Below are 19,177 nucleotides of genomic sequence, written 5' to 3' on the forward strand. Positions count from 1 at the left end.
GTTTGTGGAAGCTAGTGTAATGTTCATTAAAGATACCAAAACCAGTGGATCCGTTGATTCTTGAACCATCAGTGTAAGACGTTTTTGAAGAATTGATATGGTTATATTTTGAAGCAGAAATATTAGGGATTAACGAAGATCAAAGATGATCTGAAATGTCTCGAGTTTCGTTCTTCATAGAAAGATCGAAATCAACGGAAGATCTGCAAAAGTTCGGAAAGCTAACATTATTAAAAATGTCTGCTGAAGGTTTTATTTCTTGAGAAATGTAATGAGAGTACAGATCCATGGATCTCGACCGTTGGTTCAATTCGAGAAGCTTCTTACAATTCTCAATTACTAATGGGTTCATGATTTCGCTTCGGATCAAGAAGCGATAGGACAGTTCCCAAAACCGAACCTGCAATGGTAAAACACCTGCCAAGACTTCAAGGCTCATGTTGTGTGTCGATTGCATGCACCCTAAGGCTAAACGCAAGCAACGATACTGTATCCTTTCCAGTTTAATGATATGGGTTTTAGCAGCAGAACGGAAACAAAACGAACCATATTCCATGACTGACAGTATTGTAGTTTTGTACAGCCGTATTAGGTCTTCTGGATGAGCACCTCACCATGTTCCAGTAACTGTCATATTTAAAGTTTCAAAAGAGTTAAACTAACAGATTTATGAACAATGAAAAGAATTACTTTTAAAATAACGAAGTGTTCTGAATAATCACAGTCCTACGTCAAACTTCCGTCCGTGCCCCTAGGCTCAGACCCTTCTACTTTTGATATAAACTTGTTTATGGCAGAACAACCTTTATCGGGTCAGCTAGTGTACATATAACATTGTTGGAAATTGAATTAAACTTTTCGAAAAATCATCACTTTACTTCAGCTCCAACTGTTATCTACCAACTACTAATATTCTAATCCGACAATGAAGCAGAGTGTGATCGAGAGGTTACAGCTTCCATTGCGCAACTGATTATAATGAAGTTTTACGCTAGATCCAAATCAAACAGCGAGTTCCACAAAACATTGCGTCTACTCGAATCATAGTCAAGGTTAATAGTCGATGTGCAACTGTCGCAACATCTGATTGAGGTAAATTGAATTACAGCTCGCATATGTAGATCATGTGCGCACACAAACCATTGGCAAGAAGTTGATACGAATGATCCATCCCAGTACACATTCCCATCATCCGAATCTGCTCAATCAAGTACTTCCGGCCGCCTATTTTGTTGCTGCCAATTGCTAAACATCATCTCCAAACATAGCATCATATCACAAATACAGCTGACCTCTGCAATAAAAGCCAAATTACCGCTGATGCATGTGATGTGTGTTTATGGCACTGACCCGGGCCACGAAGGCAAGACTTTCTTTTACAAAATAAAGACCCGTAGACAATGTTTCGTTTCGCAGAATCAAAACATAATTTTATCATTTTATTATTTCCCTCCGATGGCAATCTCTATTGACCACTATCCTGGGTCTCGCATTTGAGATTTGTTATCTTATAAGAAAACTATTTGAACTTTTGCGCTTAGCGTATGCCGATGTAACCTTTTTTTCAGAATGCTATACTTGACAAGATCAGGAAACCCATTTTTGGGGTTCGTAAGCGATGGCAGTCAGTCAATTTTCACGATCTCGCCTTTGGTGTTTTGGTAGAAATTGAAACAAAGTGCAGTGTGCCAATTGATGACTGATTCCTAGCATTCGCCTGTTGGTACTATTGCAATTGAACTGAACGAGAAGATGCTCGTGTGTGAGAAATTAGCTGTGATTCGGGAAGTTTTCATTTTTGCCTTAACTCTACAAATACGTAAACATTTTTTCCCTCTATTACTTTATCTTCAAACAATTGATTTATCTCTAACATTATATTACTATGTATTCGTTCGGTTTGATCAGCGTATAAAGCAGTATATTTTTCGTTTATTTTTAAATGTTTCTGTTTTTTACATAACACTTGGATCTTAAAGTTCTCTATTTATTTGCTCTTGAAAAAAAACAATCAATTAAATATATCTCTTCAGCTCGAGTGGAGCATATTCCTATTTTATGAAAGGGAGTGAGTAAAATAAAAAAAAACATCAATCAATCGGAAAAATTTCAATTCATATTGAATAGATGCTCTCATCCTAGGGTCACGAGTGTGTAGTGTTGTTTTAAGATAAGAGAGACCGACGGAAGAAACGAATTGCTGTTACTATTTTTATCAGCAACAAACCGTTTCTTACTCAGTCCGGTGCCTAACAGAAACCCTTGATCCGAACTTTCTGGTTTTTATAAAGATTCTCACTGTAAAGCATCGTATAAACTCTACATTGGACTATTGGGAAACTTCTATCAGACTTCTTAGAAGATCATTGCACTCAGCAAAAAGCTGACCTCAGCGATAACCTGGCAGAGTGTCTGAGTTTATCCGTAGGCCCGTAAAGTACTAAGTGCTTCCGATGGCAAAAGCAAAGCAATGTTTAGATCTACTGCTCCCCTAGTACACATACACAGATTCATGAATCAAGAAGGTCGTAGGAAAACAAAAATCGCTTTAATTTTATTCAACTGTCGGTGTATTCCAAATAAACGATTCATCTGCTTGGAAAATGTGTTTCCCCTAATCTGAAGTACTATTTCTATCTTCTTAAATGTGGACCGATAACAAAACTTACTAAACTGAACGTTCATATTTACAAAAGGTACAGCTTGTGTATTCTGGCATTCGATTGCCACTTTAACTGAGTGAATGAACTTATCTAAAACATTACCCGGACACAACCGAACGCTGTATACGTTTGAACATAATAGTTCTGTTCACTGCTTTGGGACGGAACCGAAACGTTACATTAAATCCACTACTGCTGGTCAATCGTTCCTAGCGTTAGAAATTTACCCTTGAAAATGGAATGCTTCAAAATTCTCCCTAAAAATGACGTACAAATGGAGATGTCTATTTAAATTATATGAAATTGCATTAATAATTTGGTTCAGTTTTCGCTTAGAGGGTATTAAATCTAATACTTAAACAAATGACCTACATTCCGTTCCGCCTGATGCAGCTGCACCGGAATTTCATATCGTTATTCTTTGTAATGCTTTAGAAGCATTCTCTCCCAATACTCTGGATGAAATGAAATAAAAAGATAGCAAAATAGAATCATTGTTCCGCTATGAATAAAAAATATGACTAAAATCACTAATGAATAGCACCCGGTGCTGGAACGATACCCGTTGCACATACTCAAAAGGATTAAGCACGAACTAAGAATGCGATTGCGGCAGCCATGAGCAATCCCAAGGTAGCTTGCAGCGATGATGCACCGTTGCAATTGTCTTCATAGCAAGCGCAAACCTCCTGACGACCACCGAAGCCAGAGCGCTGGTAGCATTTGCCCTGGAATTCACAATCAATTTGTTTGGAACAGAATATCAATTATCTCCCATCGAAGTATAAATACCTTATAAGACGATTCATCCCAGCCGCATCCACGGATCACTCTGGTATCTGCGGGAACTGGAAGGAAGGAAGGAAATTATCATTCAGCTCACATCGCTCGCCCGGGGCGCTAAACTTACGGTTATTGACAGAGAACTCAATCGATTGTATAATCTTCCGACAGAAGGTGTACTTGTTGCCATCCTTGTAAGTGTCGCAGTCGGTCTGCATGTCAACCGGCGGGATGTCATAGGCACACTGCGAATCCTCCGCGCTGTTGCAAACGAAGCACTTGATAGCGTCGCCTGTCGAATGGAATAGGACCAATTAGATTGATACTTTGGGATTTTATTAGTTAAACTTCAACTTCATCTAGAGATATTAAGGACAAACGGAATCCACATTTCACGTAGCTAAACGTGGGTATGGTTACCACAAGGATACAGCAATATGAAAGATAGACGAAGTAAGTCAATTGGGAGGTCTAACTTACAATCATTTGTTTAGAAAGCGTACAAATGAGTACAAATGCGTTTTTGTTACAGTTCCGATCCATATCTCGTCCGAGGTCGCGCTCCTCGTCTTATAAGATAAGCCGTCCCTCGTCGATACGTCCAAATCGCCCACAGAAATCCGAAAAAAATTCAATACTCATTCAATACGTCATTCATATAAGTGCTTGTTGTCAGCAAATGTAGAATAATTCATAACAGGCATCGATTCATCGATTCAAAATAAATTGTAAGAAGAAATAAGTAAACCAGACTATGGAGGTTAACGCCAAATTATATGCTAAAAAGGTTGTCTCCTCACAGCGCAAGCCGCAAGCAAAATCCAGAAAGCATACCTACTTTATCTGTTAAATTGTTCACTCACTTTGCTATCTTCACTGTTTGGGTTTTATGCAAAAAAAAAGCTCAATAAATTCCTCGTCTAATCGTATATAGTGAACCGCCCTGATTGTTGTTGTTTCTTTCGTATGTTGATTTGCCCTTGTTTAATTTTTTGGTTGTTCGCCAATTTTTCGGGGCAAATTCAACAACGCGCTGTTTTACGTTTAGATTAACGTTTTTCTCTCTGTTTGTTATTTAACCGGATGCGCGTATGATTCTAGGACGAGCTAAATTTATATTAGTATAAAGTGACCAGATTGTCAGAGATCTAACGCGGGGCACAAAAAACAAAACGCTATGTATATACGTTATGTGAACTTAAACCATAGCTTAATAGCTCATTTATTCGGGAAACTCTTAACATGTGTCCTTGCAATTAAACCTGATCTGTATTACTACAAAAGATAATGAAATCCGGGGAAATAAGTGAAAAACTTCCTTTCGTGCTCATAATGAAAGACAAGACGTACTTGATGCTTGAATTCAACGAATGGCAGGGGGCCGAATACTTTACGTTCCCCAGGTGAGCGATGGCGACGAATATATCACCCACATCAAGTTCTCGAAGAAGGTCATTCTCTAACAAACGAGAAGGGAATGTCCAAGCTGCTCTTCTTTCGAGTTTTGCTTGCCGGAAGTTGCTAAGGTGATGTGGTCTAAATGCCGAACCTGGGATCTGCCCTTTATGCCAAAAGATCACTGGAGGATGGATCAGCTGGAGGTAAACAATGTCGCGAAGACCGCCAACCTTCCCAACATCCTCCAGCTGCGACCGATAGAAAACTTTTGAGCGAATGGCCAAAATGGAGAGATAGCCGACCACCAAAGCCACGAAAAGGTAAAAGAACACGCCGACATATATCTTTTCATCGGCCATGGTTGAGGTTCCGGCCAACTTCCTTAAGGCCGCCAAGCGCTTCATTTACGATACTTCATCAAACAACCCTGCCTCTTCCTGTCCGTATACACTAGTTCTTCCGGCTTATTTAAAACGTTAAGCGCTGACCGAGGATCAAAGATGAACTTTTCGTCTGACTCACGTTGGTCCCTTCGGATCAATAGGGGACTTTTATAAAAATCATTTGCTAATTTTGTTGCTGTCGTTTCCATTTGACACTCTCTAAACAAAAAGTCCACTGTTGGTGCAATGAAACCAGCTCAACGTATTAATCTTTGGATGCATTGGAAGCTCTCTTGAACAGTCTGCCAAATAATAGTTTTTTTTTGAGGTTCATGCATTTAATAAAATCAACATGATCAAATTGTAATATTGAAATATATTGATATCGCGGGACATTTTCGTTTCTTTTGCCAAATGCGGGACGTTTCGCGGGACGTAATCTAACGCAGGACATTTTGTTGAAATGCGGGACTGTTCCGCGTAACGCGGGACGTCTAGTCAGTTTATGTTAGTAAATTAGAACCCAATGTAGAACCACAATGGAAAACAAAAAGGTTTCGAGCCAATCAGGAGGGGAGTGAAATAAGAATCTGCGCACGTTGGTCGCACATTTGTCGCAATTCCGTATCCGAAAAGGCCTCCGTTGAACGATGGCAAGTGGTGATTTTCTGGCTGGTAATATTGAAAAGCAGTGCATATAGTATAACATATATCGCGATGACGATTTTGCGTAATATGCATTTAAAATTTCTCAACAATCGTTACATGCCCCATTTTCAGATTCGTAGAGTTAACAGTTCATTTATTTACAAAAGGCTAAAGTAAATCACTCTTCTCAACATCTCCAACGACTTCTGATAAAAACAGCAGTTCCCTGAGGGTTGGAGACAAAAGCATCGTAATACCTATACCCTAGATCTGCCAGAGCAGCAACACCGTTAGACACCCTGGAGACGATGTCGAACAGACGCCTAGTCACCTTTCTATCCGAAAACGAAAAATGGATTACCTTGGAATAAACACGTTGAGATGGTAGTTCTGGACCTGGGAAAGGCATATAGGTATATCCTGCTAGATCTCATAATACTGGCAGATTGGCTTGTAGACGATTACAACACTTTTTCGAGAATTTCGTCACAAGTCGGACCATCGAGGTCAAAATACAAAAAAACATCAACACATGCACAAAATCCCACGATATCGGCCAGTGGGCTGCTACCAGCGCAGAAGAGCGACCATATGGAGACACCGGGGACCCAACTCCTAGTTAAAACTGTATAACGACTTCACGCCACGCCGTAAAACGCTGAGGATCCTTGTCGATCACGAGAATCACGATCATGAGAAGAGCTTTATGTCCAAAATGTCCAAAATCTGTTTGTATCCATCAACACCAAACGAAATAATCTGAACAGTAAAAAACTTACGGTTCTGATAACGTTCCGGCACATTTAATTAAAGAAAACACGCCAGCTTTCGCTAGGGTCTGCTCAGACCTGTTCAACAAAATACTAACCACAGGTAGTTATCCGAATTGTCTCAAAATAGCTAGAGTAGTGCCAGTTTTCAAATCCGATGAATCCTGGAATCCATGCAATTATCGACCAATTTCAACGCTATTTGTATTCAACAAGATTTCTGAAAGTATGCTTTTGAACAGATTTGTGCGAATTCTTCTCCTCAAATATCAATACGGTTTCAGACGAGGCTGTAGTACAACAACAGCAGTCACTGAATTTATTAATGGAATTGATCGAAAAATGGTTGGTGCCTTAAAATCTTAAAAACCTTAAATAGGCCTTTGACACTATCGATCATAATATATTATTGAATAAGCTGAACAGGTATGGAATCAGTGGAGTGATATAGTGCACAGTTATTTAACTGGTAGGCAGCAATATGTAGTAGTAAATAATGCCAAAAGAACATTGTGCTCCATATATAGTACATTCACCTAGGAAGAAAATTACGATAGATCCTGATCCCCAGATTTTAAATGTATCTATAGAAAAGGTGCATAGCTTCAAATACCTGGGTGTCATTCTAGACTCAACATTGTCTTGAAGCTTCCATGTAAATTTCGTCGAGGCGGGATTCACCATCCTCAATCGGCACTGGAGAGAGTGTCACTACCACGCAAAGGAGGGGGACTTGGAATACTGGACATATCTGCACTGTGTGTTGCCCAGCTACGACAACTGCGCGAGTACTTCACAGAACGCGCCAAACAAAACGCGTTATACCGGGCTGTCTGCGCCGCTGACAGAGGCTACAGCGCTCTGCACTTGGCGCAAGCGGAGTAACAACTCAACTGCAATCTGCAGACAGTGGAGGAGCAGATCGCAGCTTGGAAGCAGAAGATAGTGCATGGTGCCCACCCCCATCAAGTGGACCGGCCACACGTCGACAAGGCCGCATCTAATCTGTTACTAACGCGTGGTGTACTCCTTCTGTAGAAGAAGCCGACATGATAGCCATCCAGGACAGGATAATACCGACAACGTACCAAACTACCGGTACCTGTCTGCACCTGTCCTGGAAAATGACCGTTTCAAGCTGTACTGGGATCAGTGCTGAAAATATTCACGTTCACGACATTCAAATTCGGCGAATCTCTGCATTTCTTGTATTGATAACCTACTGCTGAAGCGAGAGTCGATAAATATGAAACACCACTATCAATGAACCCCAGTGGAATGAACATCAACATCAGCTTGCCATGAAGTTCATTTTTTATTTGCATCTTCCTTTTCGTCATGGTATTCGTAAGGTCGAAAATGAAGATCATTGCGTGTTAATGAAAATCAAAGCATAAAATTCAACGTCACCAATTGAGATTGAAATCAATTAATGGTAAAGGATGGCAATTCATCACACAACATTCTTGTTTTTGGCGAGTTCGGCAATGGAATGTATAGAATAACTCTTGCTACGTTTTATGAATCTACTCACGATTGCCCGGAAATGGCATACACCACCATTAATATGTGCAATGGGTGACAAGTTTTCAATAAAAATTCCCTGCAAGCGATGAAGATCAACTTAACGTTCGTGATAATCATCTGAAATTATTGACAGTAATGAAAGTGCCTGAATGCAGACTTTTCGAAATTCGTTCATGCTGTTTTCGATCAATATACCAGACAAAGTTCACGCGTCTCGTCTCTTGTGTTATACTCATTATGACAGATATAGTGTTGAGTTTCAACAGAAGAGAATTCATCCGATACTGGAAAAAAATCTAATTCCTTCATTCGTGAATAAATTTTGATAATTTGTGGCACTGACTGGGATCACACTGTTCTGACCGACCTCTCGATCCACCATAACCATCCAGATATAATGGTTTACGTCAAGAGCGACCACAAAGTCACCATAATCGATGTCGCTATTCCGCTGAACCAAAATCTGAAGGAGATCCACGGTCGCAAAATTTGCAAGTACCGCCCATTGGCCTTGAACTCAAAGAACTGAGGGAGCTAAGAGGGGCCCCAAGAATTGTTCCAGTCGTTTTCTCTGGAACTGCGATTGTCCCGAAGACTCTCCAGGAAGCGGTAAAGGGGTTGAACATGGAGAAGGAATTAGCCGGCATCCAAAAGTCGATCATCCTTAGCACCTGCGCGATTGTCCGACAATTCCTCTGTCAAACTAAAACAGATCGAGCATGCAGATACGTGCATTCCGTTGAGTCTAGTCCCCCTTTGGCATTCAGAAGCCCGGGGGCAGGTGAATTCGCCAGTTAAGGAGTGAGATAAGTCTGGAGAAAAAGAGCTGCGCCATCCGGTTAAAGTTGCTTAAAACGTTCTCCAAACCCCATCAGAGCAAAAACAGGAAGATACTTATACGAATGGCCAAAGCAATCATCAACAGCCGCCTCCCCTTCTATGGCCTTCATCTTACGTGTTTGTCCGGAGACAAGCTACCTAAATCACTGGCACCAATTTACAACGAGCCACTATGAACTCAGCAGTCAGCAGTCTTTGTATGTGCTACAGTGGAAAAATCCCCTTTCGACTTACCTGTCGGTTCGGCTATCGTATCCAACACGTCAAGTTTTCTTGCAAAACCCAACGGTAGGGAGAAAACACACCTGAGTGTGTGAGCGTGGCAGCTTGGAATCTGGTTTAGGGCGATTAATTGGAGGTTCTCAGCCGTTCGAGTAGAAAACGGCATCAGGAACACCTTCCGAGCTGGAACGCGCTCGGTAGGCCTTTCATTGCAATGACAGCTGGAAAATACCGTTTCCATGAGATCATGTAAACGGACGGCTCTAAGATATCCAAGATATCATATCGGTTTCGGAGTAAGTGACAGAAACAACACTAGTTTCCAGCGAAAGACTTCTGCCAGCTTTCCTCGGCTGAAGTACCCAGAAACTACGTGGCAGCTACAATCCCGTCAACAATGCCGCTGCTGGTCGCCTCCGACTCGGTGAGTGTAATCGATGTAGTTATGTTCAGACACGCATGGATACAAGGGGTAAGGAAGTGTCTATTGCCTGACACTGTGCTCATGTGGATACCTGGACATAGTAGCAGGAGACGAAGCGGCCGATTGAAAATTGTTGATTGTTGAAATTCGTCACACGAGGCCCAATTCTTACACTGGAGGTGTCGCTGAAGAAAGTAAAACGATCGATCACCAATTTCTTAAACACCTTTTGGGACGAAAAGTGACTCACAGAGAGAAGTAAATTTCTGCGGTAAATAAACAGTTCCATCACCAGGTTCGAAGATGTTAAGGCAATGTGGGAGCAGTGAGTATTGTTCAGACTAATTTAAATGTTATGTAAAATTGCGTGTAATGTATTTTGTAAATACTTTCTGTAATTTCAACTTGCGTCTCTACAGAGACGAACCAAGAGGCTGAGACTGAGGCTGAGAGAGACTTTAAAAAAATAGCCAAATCCACCAGGAGGAGTGTCTACGGAAGAGACTACTGACTTTTCCGGAACTACTCAAGTTCCACCGAGCAGGATTCGTACACAAATTACATTACCATCTTTACCATCGTTTTGCAGCTAAGTGTGTACAGCAAGCCCGGAGTTTCGTACAAAATAGGAGAATAAGCCAGGATTTATGAGTACAACATGCAACCCATACATCAAACGAGTGAGTAACTAAAATCTGAACAGCAGATGAGTAATTGACGATCCAAAAGCCGGTAGCGGAACACAAAAAATCATATTCCATATTAACGGGAACAATATAGATTTTGATAAATGAACTTGCATATAAAATTTTCTGAAAGATTTCCGAGAACTACTGAATTATTACAACTACTGAATAACAACTACATGCGATGATCGTGGCACAAGAAAACGTTAATTTCAAACTGAGACTAAGCCGCAAAATTGTTAAATGCAGATTGCAATGGAAAATATACTGATAAGTACTAACCATTCTCTCATGTGTGCCCACAATTATCGATAACACGACTCGAAAGGTGCTAAACATTGTATATCTCATTGCCACACAACAATCACTTGAAGGGGAAGTACCTCACACCTGGTTGCATCTATACTTCATCAACTCTAATTAAATAAATGTGCCGTGGATAATATAATCTCATCTCATAATAAAATCTCATTATTATGCCGGGGGTTCGGGTTCGATTCCCGTTCTGGACGGAAGATTTTTCGTCAGAGTAAGTTCTTCCGATATGCACTGGTACACGCGCAATCTAGAGCTTGCCACTCAGAATACGTGTTATTTGACATAAGAAATCTCAACTTAGGTACACCGTTATATTATATATACACACCTTGAGTACACCCAAACTATCTTTGGCAGAAAATATGTTTTATTCTGAGTAAACCCTTTATAAGGCCGTGGCAACTATATTGCCACCTACGAAAAAATATTTTTTTCGCTGCACTTAGAATAATATTTCAATATTTTGCTCAACCAAAAACTTCAAAAGGTATTTGGCAATACTCAAATTTTTTTTAGGACTGCAAAAAATGTACGATATTAATTTGGGAGTCATTTTTATGTAAAAAAATCACGATTTAAGAGCACCGACAGAAAATTCGTTGAAAATGCAACAACTTGGTAAGTTTTTCGCCGTAAGCATTCTGTTAGGGATCTACTGTGTGAGATCATGCACCCAATAAAATAAATGCTGTATTTGATAGCTTTATAAAGTTTTAAAGGGTCAAATGCACAAAGGTATTTTCAATAAGAGCGCTGCGAAAGTTTTTTTTTAATAAAACAAAAACGATTTTGGATATCAATGAAGTTCTTTATTCATGATAAAGTACATTTGATGTCATTATGTATGGAACTCGATTTCTTTTGCATGACCACCACGGGCACGCTTGCAGAAGTCAAGACGCTGAACCTAATTTTCGACGGTTTTCAAACATAAATCGGACGATACTGCTGCAATTTCACGTTCGATATTCGTACAAAGTTCATCAATCGTCGCTGGCTTGTTGGCATAGACCATAGACTTGAAGTAGCCCCACAGGAAATAGTCTAACGGCGTCAAATCGAACGACCGAGGCGGCCAATTGACTGGACCATTTTGTGAGATAACACGCTCACCAAACTTGGTTTTCAACGAATCGAGTGTACTGTGTATCGAGTTGAAACCACATATTGTTCAAACCGTATTTTTTTCAGGATACAATGGTGACTCATGGAGTACGTGTGGATTGCTGGCTGACCAATAATGCATATTTTGCTTATTGACGAAGCCATTCAGGCAGAAATGAGCCTCATCGCTGAAGATGATTGTTCGATGAAATCTGGATCATTTTCAAGTTGTTGCTCAGCCCAATTGATATGTCCGTGAATTCATGTTCAAACATATGGCGCTACTGGTGGTCAAGCGGCTTCAGTTCTCGCGTCAATTTGATCTTGTAAGGATGTAGGCCAAGATCTTTTCGCAAAATTCGCCACACCGACGTCACAGAGATGCCCAACGCATGAGAACGACGAATGAGAGACTGATTCAGGTCTTCCTCAATTGATGCTCTAGCGGAAGAAATATTCTCGACACTATGGACACTTCTTTGTCTCACTGGCACGGGAACATTTTGTACTGTGCCTGTGGATAATTTTTTTTCTCTAGACGCTCAATTGTTGATCTGGCAGGACGATTATTACGACCGTAAATTGGACGAAGCGCTCTTAAAATTGCGGCCATTAACTCCGAATTTTGGTAGAAAATTTTAATAATCTCGACTCGTTGTTGGATCGTATATCTCTTCATTATGAAATGACAAACCTTACTGAAGAGAAATGTCAAGAAAGCGTGAAAGAATATGGCGTCGTTTGCTGTCCCTATCGGTCTACTTTTGTAGCATCTCTATTGACGAATTTACGCAAAGCTGAATCAGCTTATGCGACATCTACATTAGAGCTCAGAACCACAAAAGTAAGGGTGTTTGTTTATTTTACTCGTGATTATTTTCATTAATTTCTATTTAAAATCATTTTAGCCATTAAATGTCATCAGTAAATGGTAAGAAAATTATATTTTTGTCTATTTACAATGGACCAAAGTCATAGATAATCTTCGAAATGTTTATGTTTGATAGTGAATATAGGTTGTGAGTACTAACTTCCGGACATTTTTCAGAAGCTCAAACTGTGAATAATGACGATGCAATCGATATCATATCAAGTTGGTTGTTGGCAACGCCATCTGGTTGCAATTCTAACATAAATTCGTCAATTGGCGATCTAATACCATGGACAGACATACAGCTGTACTAGCGCTGTACGTGTACAGCGTTGTACAGGTACCACGATAGCATGACACACATACTTTGGTTGTACATTGTACCGCATGTCAGACTGACAATCAGAAGTTTGAATTTATTGCATTGTATTTTCACCAATATTTCAATGAAAAAGGTTTTTATTTAGCGTCTAAACTATCGAACACAACAAATATGTTCCAATCTGAGTTATTAACTCAAGAGAAAGTCAATGAAAAGAATGTATACCAAATGTTTTGATTCGTTTTGTTCATGCTACCCACCACTAACCGTCTATGGCGCTGCGCACAGTACAACTGTAGCCATGTACAGCGGAAAAATAGGTCGGTACAGGTACAGCGATTGTACCGAGTTGCTTGCATGGTTCTAGCGCTGTACATGGTGACAGACATACAATACATACAAAGACATACTCTCATCGCCGCCTAGGTATAAATTTGTACGTTAGATCGCCACGTTAGAAGCACTTTTCTTAAGAGCGTTAAAATGTTTGTATGTATGGAGCAGACTTCTCATTCTCAATGACTGAATGTCAGCGTGGAACGGATTAAAAAAAACTGAAAAGATGCCATGCTTCCTAGATTGATCCAAGGCCTTAGGCTTTGATCTATAATGTGTTGGACACGATAATCTTAGGTATGATAACAATACAGCAAAAAATGGCGAACGAATATGGAGGCCGCATTACTGGAACCTAAGGGTAGTTCTGTTTTGTCAATAAAAAAGAAGTGAGTAAAGAAAGTGTGACAAGTCAGAGACTGATACTAACAGGTACGAACCAATCTTTTTCGACTGCTGCTTCGATCGAACCAAGTGATGTGGTGTTTCTAATTTTGTGAAGATTGGTGGGATGGATGTTTCTCCAGGCTATATCCAACTATTCTATCATGGCCAACCAGCTTATCGGCGGCTGTGTGTCCGAGAAACACGGAATGACTAGAAGCCCAACGGGCGATATTTTTTTCTAAAAAGTATGTGTTTGTTGTTTGGTTCCGCTTATATGGAGTCGGTTCCGTACATGTCACGTTGCGACCTTTTAAGTTTAAGTCCTCTATAAAATAAACAAGGAAAATAGTTAACAGCTGACAGCTGATTTTTACTGAATTGTGAAATGTCGACATCTGTCAACCAAATATTGTTTACAAGTCTTCGAGTTTCACACAACAAGTTCAATTTTTACTGCGTTGAAAATGTTGAGTTTCGCTGCAAATAAACACCATTTGCGGGAAGTTTTATGTTTCCATTGAAGGAAAAGTGCAGTTGAAGTGCATCGAATGCTTTTGTAAGTTTATGGTGACTCTGCACCATTGGATAGATTTTGTAGGGCATGGTCTGGACGATTTAAAAGTGGTGATTTTAGTGTTAAAGACAGCGTCCGGATCAACCAAAATAGTTTGAAGACGAAGAATTAGAAATATTACTTGGTCAAGATTCGTGTCAAACGTAAATAGAGCTTGCAATATTATTGCATTACACGGTGCCAAAATAATGCTTTGTATTTGGTCCATATATCCAATATGAGCTGCTAAAGCCTGGTCAAACGGACTTCTACAGACAACAATTGATCCGTTTATTTCCGTTTATTGAGCTATTGCCCAAAAACGTCCAGATTATGCGTGCAGATACGAGTCGATAATTTTCTATCATGACAACGCTCGGCCTGATGTTGCTGTTCGAATTAAAAACTATTTGGAAAATAGCGGATCGTGAATTCTGGTTCACCACTTTATAGTTCAGACCTTGCCCTTTCCGACTACCGTTTGTTTCGATCGATGCAGAACGCTTTGAGTGGTGGAATACGCTTTACTTCAGAACAGGGTATCAAAAATTGGCTGAATTCATTCTTGGCTTCAAAAGATGAGCGTTTCCTGCGTGAAGGAATCCGTAAATTTCCCGAAAGTTGGAAAAAAGTAGTGGCTATCGATGGCCAATACTTTGAATAATATATTAATTCATTTAACTATTCAAACAAATGTATTTTTCATGCAAAAAAAAAACAGAACGAATGAGGTTACCCACCCAATAGAACACTTGTTTTTGAAGAGTACGATAAAGCTAGAACATAATCACGATGCGTGATTCTACGGGTAATCAAAAATTTTAGTACAGAGTTTATTATATAATTTCGTTCCTTTATAAGATAATAGACTCGATTGGCCGTTGGCAGCACCATCTCAGATAGTAGTGAAACGTTGTGGATCATTTAAGCAACTTTGCATACTTGAAATATTCGAAAAAATATTAGACTACTTTTTGGAAAAAGACAAACTTTCTTTAATTTTTTACAAAAATTTATAATTTAAAAACTATGATACCTACAAAATTCTTGTCAAAGGATGAAATGTAGGAAATTATTTTGGTTTTCATTAAAAATTAAGATTAAGATTTTTTTGGAAAAACAATTCATTGAAAAAAACATATTTTGAAAATTAAAATTTGTTTTTCTCGAAAACATATGCTTTCAAAATTCTGAAAGAAATAGCCCTTAAAATTTCCAACAAGTTTTCCATACATCGGACGATGGGCACATTTACATGGAAAAAGTATTTCGAGCAACAACTTTTTCACTTTTGTTCTTTGAAAAAATACTATTAATGTTTAGTTCGTTACATTTTTATATATAAACCATCGCTATTTACATGCTCTGCTCACTTTTCTCTATTTAGAAACATGTCAAGGACATGTCAAAGGTGAAAATTTACACACAAAAATGTTACGAGCAAAACATTATTTTTTTCAGGAGTCTTCATACAAAAATGACTTATAATCCAAAAACTTTAAAAGATAAAAAGTTGATGTCTTCGACAAAAGTTTATATTTTAACAAGATCTAAAACTATGTCGAATACACTATATCGCTAACTTGACTTCAAACAAAATTAGGGTTAGTTGTTTTTCACAGAAAACATGAAAAAGTTGTTATTCGAAAAACTTTTTTTCTGTAAAGGTCTCCATCTTCCGATGTATGGACGACTTGTTGGAAATTGTAAGGGCTATTCATAAATATATTTTCGGGAATTTTAAAAAAATACGTTTATGAGAAAAATCAATTTTAATTTTTATACTGACTTTTTGTCAGCGAAATTTTTTCCCAAAAAATTTTCGGCATTTTTTTTGTGAAAATTTAAACAATTTCCTACATTTATCCTTTGACAAGAATTTTTTAGGTATCATAGTTTTTAAATTATAAATTTTTGTAAAAATTAAGAAAAAAAATTGTCTTTTTCCAAAAAGTAGTCTAATACTTTTTCGAATATTTCAAGTATGCAAAGTTGCTTAAATGACCCATGTCTTTACACCCACAACGCTTCACTACAATCTGAGATGGTGCTGCCAACTCCTAAGACGAGTTGGCATGAAATTCGTCAATAGCGAAATTGATAAACACGCGAATTGATAGCAATAGTTTCATAGTCCTACGTTAACAATGCAATCATATCTTGGGCACCACCTTTCTTTTTTTACTATGTTTTCTTTCAATGTTTCAATGTCTTTGTTTGATTTGATCAGAAATTTTTAAAACCATGTCTAGCACTGTGGCATTTCTATTTTGGAAGAAATAATTTCGAATATTATTTACAAATTCATGATTCATTGTTCACATTTGGAAAAGTCCTGTTCTTTTCGGAACGCACCTTGTATGCAAGTTTTATAGCTCCGTATCTTCCAATAAATTTTAAACATAAATTATTATGCACGTTTTGCTTCAAATTAATTTCAATTTGTCAATCCAAATCCCTCCAGAGCGCCCCTGAAATGGATGAATGGAAACGGGAAAAAACAAGCAGCTGGGGCAACATTTCAATGATCAATATGATTGCCATTAATCAACTGGCGGATGCGGTAGATGTACAAATAATCTACTAGCGACCCGCTACTATCAACTCAATGATACTCTCTCATATGCAAATGTTTTCATTGGCTTCTGTTCACAACTAATAGAATAGCCGTTGGTGTGATTGCAGCAGCGCGATTTCGTTTGATGCATGCAAATACAGAACCTCAGGAGATAATCCAACCATGGGTTCATTCGAAGACAGCACAAAAAACAGCATTTGCACGCTTTGAAATATACTTCCAACTAAAAACACTTATTCGGAACAGTTGAATGAAAAGCTGTAGTTGTCAACAGCTCAAAAATCAACAGCAGCCAAAGTCTAGATCTTGTAGATATAGTTATAAAATTTATTCACTAATAAATTCTACGTCTTAGCACAGTAACAAAGATAAAGCGTTTTGAGTCGAGAACTATACCTATCCAATACCATTCAAACTACTCTGTGCTTCCCCATATGGTAAACCACCTGCAGTTACGTGATGCTAGACACGAATTAAACGACGTTAGAAAAAGACTATTCTGAAACAAAATTAGTCATAGAAAATCTTCCAGTCGTGCCTTCTGAATAACATGTGATTCTTGTTTTTCTGATCGATCTCAGCAAAAATGAAACGGCATAAACACAGTCATGAATCTAAAGAAGCACATGCTATCGATATAATTTCCTTGCAGATACAAAAATCTCTCAGCGTTTACACCTGCTCTCTCTCTCTCTCTCTCTCTTCCGTGAGTTTCCGTCCGCCTGTGAGACTGGGGAAATCAGCACTGGAAATAGGTAGGATATCGATCGCAAACATTTTGCACCGTACCAGTGCAACCCACCCTCGGCAAATGGTCTACACTGCTATTATGTAATATGTAGTGTCCTTTGTGAGTAATTTTGCTCCCCGAGGGGAGGCTTCTTCGGATTTTCTTTCTTCGCATCCGGAGTTACGAAGTATGCGTGAGCTAATCCCCCAAACGCGCTTTCCTATTCCTACTCAATTGGCGGTGAAACGGTTATATGACTTGCCAACAATCTGATGAGCTGAAAAATCGATTCCATTTGTCCTTCTAGGGCTTGACTCTTACCTTTTTGAACGACAATCGATAGCAGCAAAACGCTGGCCAATATAATCGAATGCTGCACAGCCATATCGAACTGGATTAGGTTCTGTAGAACTATGGAACACTTTCTTCACCAAATCACACCTCTGAACACTTCTGGTATAACTCTGCCGCCTACAGGGAACGGTCACAAGGGATTCACGGGATCTTGATTCCACCGAACGAAATACACCTGAAATTCATACGCGCTGTAATGCTGTATTTTTTTATTCCATGCTACTGATACATAAAGTGGGATATGAACAATTTTTCAATTAAATCCAGAATCACAGTTCACATTCACCACATTGTTTAGCTCCAGCGGAGAGGGAAAAAAATAAGCTAGGGTGAAATACAACCACAGTACAGCGCATACCAGGATCAGCAATTTGCCAGCAACGTTAGTAGCTAAGTGTCATCGATCAATAATCTGCTCGGCTGAGGAAAAAAATGCTTCCAGCCACTAAAAATTGTGTAATCATGTAAGGTTCCTTGTACTAGCCTTCCAGTGGGTTGTTTTTCACCCTAATGAATGCCTTTTTGTTTTATCTGTCTCTATATCCAGACGGTATGAGTTTGCTGAGGTTTAATGGCGATAATAATGAATAGTGAATAAAAAATCTAGTGGAAGCAGCAGAATCAATGTAGTTTACCCGCAAAACACGCTTCACAACGGATCGAATACGCGAAGAGGACTAGCGACCGACCGACGACAAACTGTGCGCTTCGAAAAGTGAGATCTACATCGACGATGAGTCTCAACTGGAATGTGATAGAGAAGCAATAGAACAGGAGAGTTTAGATGGAGAGCGTTCGCGATAACCTCTTTCGAGAGAGAATTTCTCTCATACTATCAATTAAATGGAGAAGCCAGGATCTTAGCCTTTGCCGGATAACGACATATTTACGTTAATAAACTATCAGTCTCAAATATAACTAACAACTCATTATGCACCGCTACGCTATGGCACCCGATTGATAATGTAACGAGAGGGGTTCACAAAAATCTCGGCACTGACTAGACCTAATCTCCATACTCATCAAACCATTAGCGGTGTAGTAATCGTCCCTATTGCAGCAGATTTCTCTCCTACAAACTAGTTCTAACAGCATGCCATTAACAACATGATGCTAATAACACCATGCTAGGTATCACCTTTGTAAACACTAATCATAGTGTAGCTTGAAATTATCATGTTCCTGAAAATATTCTTCTATAACCTGCCCACGGAATTGGATTCTCTCGATCCATACCGGTCACCACTAGTACCGACCTAGTCAGTTGAGATTAAATTATA

General features: G+C 39.2%; 1 protein-coding gene across 4 annotated transcripts; it reads right to left on the bottom strand.

Moving 5' to 3' along the window:
• Nucleotides 1-1,403: 1,403 nt before the first annotated feature.
• LOC129776169 (uncharacterized) lies at nt 1,404-18,684 on the bottom strand. Of its 4 annotated transcripts, XM_055781643.1 has the most exons (6): nt 18,533-18,684; nt 17,865-18,072; nt 3,574-3,738; nt 3,456-3,511; nt 3,239-3,391; nt 1,404-3,118 (listed from the first exon to the last, which is right to left on the bottom strand). In XM_055781643.1, the coding sequence occupies exons 2-5, from the start codon at nt 17,926-17,928 to the stop codon at nt 3,248-3,250; spliced, it is 429 nt and encodes a 142-aa protein (XP_055637618.1). In that variant the 5' UTR covers nt 17,929-18,072; nt 18,533-18,684; the 3' UTR covers nt 1,404-3,118; nt 3,239-3,247. The 4 variants fall into 4 exon arrangements, with proteins under 4 accessions (XP_055637618.1, XP_055637615.1, XP_055637616.1 ...); XM_055781640.1 differs by having other exon boundaries at nt 1,404-3,391; nt 18,533-18,683; XM_055781641.1 differs by lacking the exon at nt 18,533-18,684 and adding an exon at nt 18,256-18,458 and having other exon boundaries at nt 1,404-3,391.
• Nucleotides 18,685-19,177: the final 493 nt, after the last annotated feature.

Source organism: Toxorhynchites rutilus, chromosome 3 (genome assembly GCF_029784135.1).
Source record: "Toxorhynchites rutilus septentrionalis strain SRP chromosome 3, ASM2978413v1, whole genome shotgun sequence".
NCBI classification, from domain to species: domain Eukaryota; kingdom Metazoa; phylum Arthropoda; class Insecta; order Diptera; family Culicidae; genus Toxorhynchites; species Toxorhynchites rutilus.

Excerpts from the sequence above, each read along its gene's own strand:
- LOC129776169 (XM_055781643.1), bottom strand. The coding sequence starts at position 17,928 with ATGGCTGTGCAGCATTCGATTATATTGGCCAGCGTTTTGCTGCTATCG. Across the intron at positions 3,739-17,864 it reads ATCGATTGTCGTTCAAAAAG|GCGACGCTATCAAGTGCTTC; the intron begins GTAAGAGTCAAG and ends TCCATTCGACAG. Across the intron at positions 3,512-3,573 it reads TGAGTTCTCTGTCAATAACC|TTCCCGCAGATACCAGAGTG; the intron begins GTAAGTTTAGCG and ends CCTTCCTTCCAG.